This window comes from Clytia hemisphaerica, unplaced genomic scaffold (assembly GCF_902728285.1).
Source record: "Clytia hemisphaerica strain Z4C2 unplaced genomic scaffold, Clytia hemisphaerica genome assembly, whole genome shotgun sequence".
NCBI classification, from domain to species: Eukaryota; Metazoa; Cnidaria; class Hydrozoa; order Leptothecata; family Clytiidae; genus Clytia; species Clytia hemisphaerica.
This window is the reverse complement of record NW_027103417.1, coordinates 1,080,070-1,082,667: the sequence shown is the minus strand read 5'-3', so window position 1 is coordinate 1,082,667 and position 2,598 is coordinate 1,080,070. Positions and strand designations below refer to the sequence as shown.

General features: G+C 35.7%; 1 protein-coding gene across 1 annotated transcript; it reads left to right on the top strand.

The window, feature by feature from the left end:
* The first annotated feature begins 1,751 nt into the window (after nucleotides 1-1,751).
* Nucleotides 1,752-2,126, top strand: LOC136797639 (uncharacterized). Its single transcript, XM_067054225.1, has one exon. It carries the CDS (start codon nucleotides 1,752-1,754, stop codon nucleotides 2,124-2,126), a length of 375 nt encoding a protein of 124 aa, XP_066910326.1.
* Nucleotides 2,127-2,598: the final 472 nt, after the last annotated feature.

Sequence of the window (2,598 nt, the reverse complement as noted above, 5' to 3'; positions counted from 1 at the left end):
TTGTGTCAGTTTGAAATTTGAGAAATTTATATGGGTATGTGGGGGGGAACTGATACTTTCAGAATTTTCTGGGGGGAAAGCAAAAAAGAGGGGGGAAACTAAAAAACTGAAAAGTCATAGGGGGGAAAAAAGAGGGGATAATTAAAAAAAATCAAGAATTTGGTGGGGGAACAAACCCTAGAAGACACTATGCCATTATATTAACGAGGACTACGACTCAGATGGAAAAGGACTATTCAGAGAAATGAGACAAGCAAGGGAAAGTGGTAAGTTTGCTAAAGTGGTCTACGACAAAATCATTATCAGAAACTTTAGACCATCTCGCTAGTTTTAGTTAATTTCTCTAATTATTTTTCTTCGTAATTTTTTTCAAAAATCACAATGGATGAATCCTCATTTTCTATTTTGAATAAAAATCAACTACCAACTCTTAGTGATTCGAATGATCCAGACGCTAACTCTTATGAAAATATTTCTCTTGAAACTCCCTTTTTGACCCTAAACTTAATAAGAGAGAAAAAGCCTGTCTCAACAAATTATCTCGTGTTCACTTATCTTCATTTCCTTTGTTTTTGCTTTCAAATAACCCACTCAGTAACTTGCGTTTTTTCTGAAGAATAAGTAAATATATAAGGTTATTTTCGGTTCAACGATTAAAAAATAATAATCGAATCTGTAAATTCAATGGTGTTCTCGCAGGTACATTTTGTTTTGTTTTGTAATTACAGGACTCTACTTTTCCCCTGACGCGAGAGGCAAAGATACGGAAATTATTCGTCACGCTGTTGGGTCATATTCATCAAAAGCAAGACGAGACGAAAAGCTCCTGAAAGTTCTATGGTAAAGAAGGCGAAGATGTAAAATTCTTTATCAATGTAGGGTAATTCAATTTAATGTAAGGCAATGTCAAATCATCCAAAATTCCTAAAATCTTGACACCAATAGCCCTCAGAATTTCTTCAAATTTTTACCAGATGCCATGGAGATATTTATGAGAAAAGCTAATCCTGAAAATTTCACCTCCTAACTCCCAACAGATCACTTTTTATGGCGCTTTGAAATTTGGTTGTTTTTATGTCCTGTGTGAAATGATGTACACATATCTTACATGTATCTTTTCATTAAAGCAATTATCAGTTTTTACGTTGGTAATTTGTTTTGATTTTATGTTTAGCAATTATGACGAGCGATTAATCAGACTAACTGACGTTAACGTTATGACTGTGACTTCAGATAAGAAAGTTAGTCTGAGTGATCTTATGGATTTCGCTCGTCATGGATTCTTACGTAAGCTTGTCACTGTTGTAGCTTTCGTTCTTCGTTTTAAAAACAACTTTTTGGCGAAGAATTACAAACACAATAAAGTGCTAGTAGAACTGACCGCAGAAGAAACTACCAACGCATTTTACATGATTCTACGCGATGAACAAGAACGAATGACGAACCAACCAAACTTTGAAAAGACGAAAGCCAATTTAAATGTTTACAAAGATGACGAAGGATACCACCGTGTTAAGAGTCAATTCAACGAGTCTTCGCTACCAATAAAAAAGAAGAATCCCTTACTGCTGTCTGAATCAACCAATTTCACGAAATTGCTCATCAAAAAAAAAACGCATGAGAAGTGTTTTGGTATTGAAACCACACTTGCCAAAATTAGCGAAAGATATTGAATAATTCGTGGAAGAAAAGCTCTGTTAAGAATGTGCTTCGCAAAATGTGTTATTTGTAAACGGTTTCAAGGGAGAACGATGAAACCACCGGAATCTCCTGAACTGCCAGAATTTCGAGTGAACTATAACAACCATCTGTTTTCGTCGACTGGACTTGACTTTGCTGGACCCCTCTTTGTAAAGAATAAAGGACTTCCAAGCTCAAAAGTATACATTTTGCTTTTTACTTGCGCTAGTAGTCGCGCAATCCATCTTGAATTCACTCCTGACATAAAATCTCCTGCGTTCATACAGGGATTCCAACGCTTTGCTTCACGTTGTGGTACACCTGATGAGATCATAAACGACAACGCCAAGACCTTCAAATCGAAAGAGGTCAAATGTGTGATGACTCGATTGAATGTTCGGCAACGATTTATTTTATATAAGACCAAAGTGGTGCATATTAGTTGATCTTAAAGGAGCTCATTCTGTTTGTGCCTGTAGTGCTCACCAAAATGCCAAGCTTTTAGTGGAGGCAATAAACTGGTAACATACAAAGATTTAATGGGAAAGATTGTGTATAGTATATATTGATAACAGAGAATGTATGATGCATCGTTGCAAGAAAAGTGTCCTGGGACCAGCTTTAACGGAGTTTCTTGATAATGAGTTTGATGATAAGGATAAGGAAGAAGAATTTCATTACTCTCAATGGGATAACACAGACCTTATCAACCTTTACCACAACTTATGAAGGGTATAAAGAGACACTGACAAAATATCATTGATGATTTCAATCTCAAGTTTTTGACTAAAGAGAACTTTAACAGCAAATCAGGATATAGAATTTTAGGTGATTTTGCAGAAAACTATCAGTACATCATTCAGGATGAAATCCAAAGTTACCACAGGAGCAAAGAAAGAGTATTGTACTCTTCAACCA

Coding starts and splice junctions, on each gene's coding strand:
- LOC136797639 (XM_067054225.1), top strand. CDS start 1,752: ATGAAACCACCGGAATCTCCTGAACTGCCAGAATTTCGAGTGAACTAT.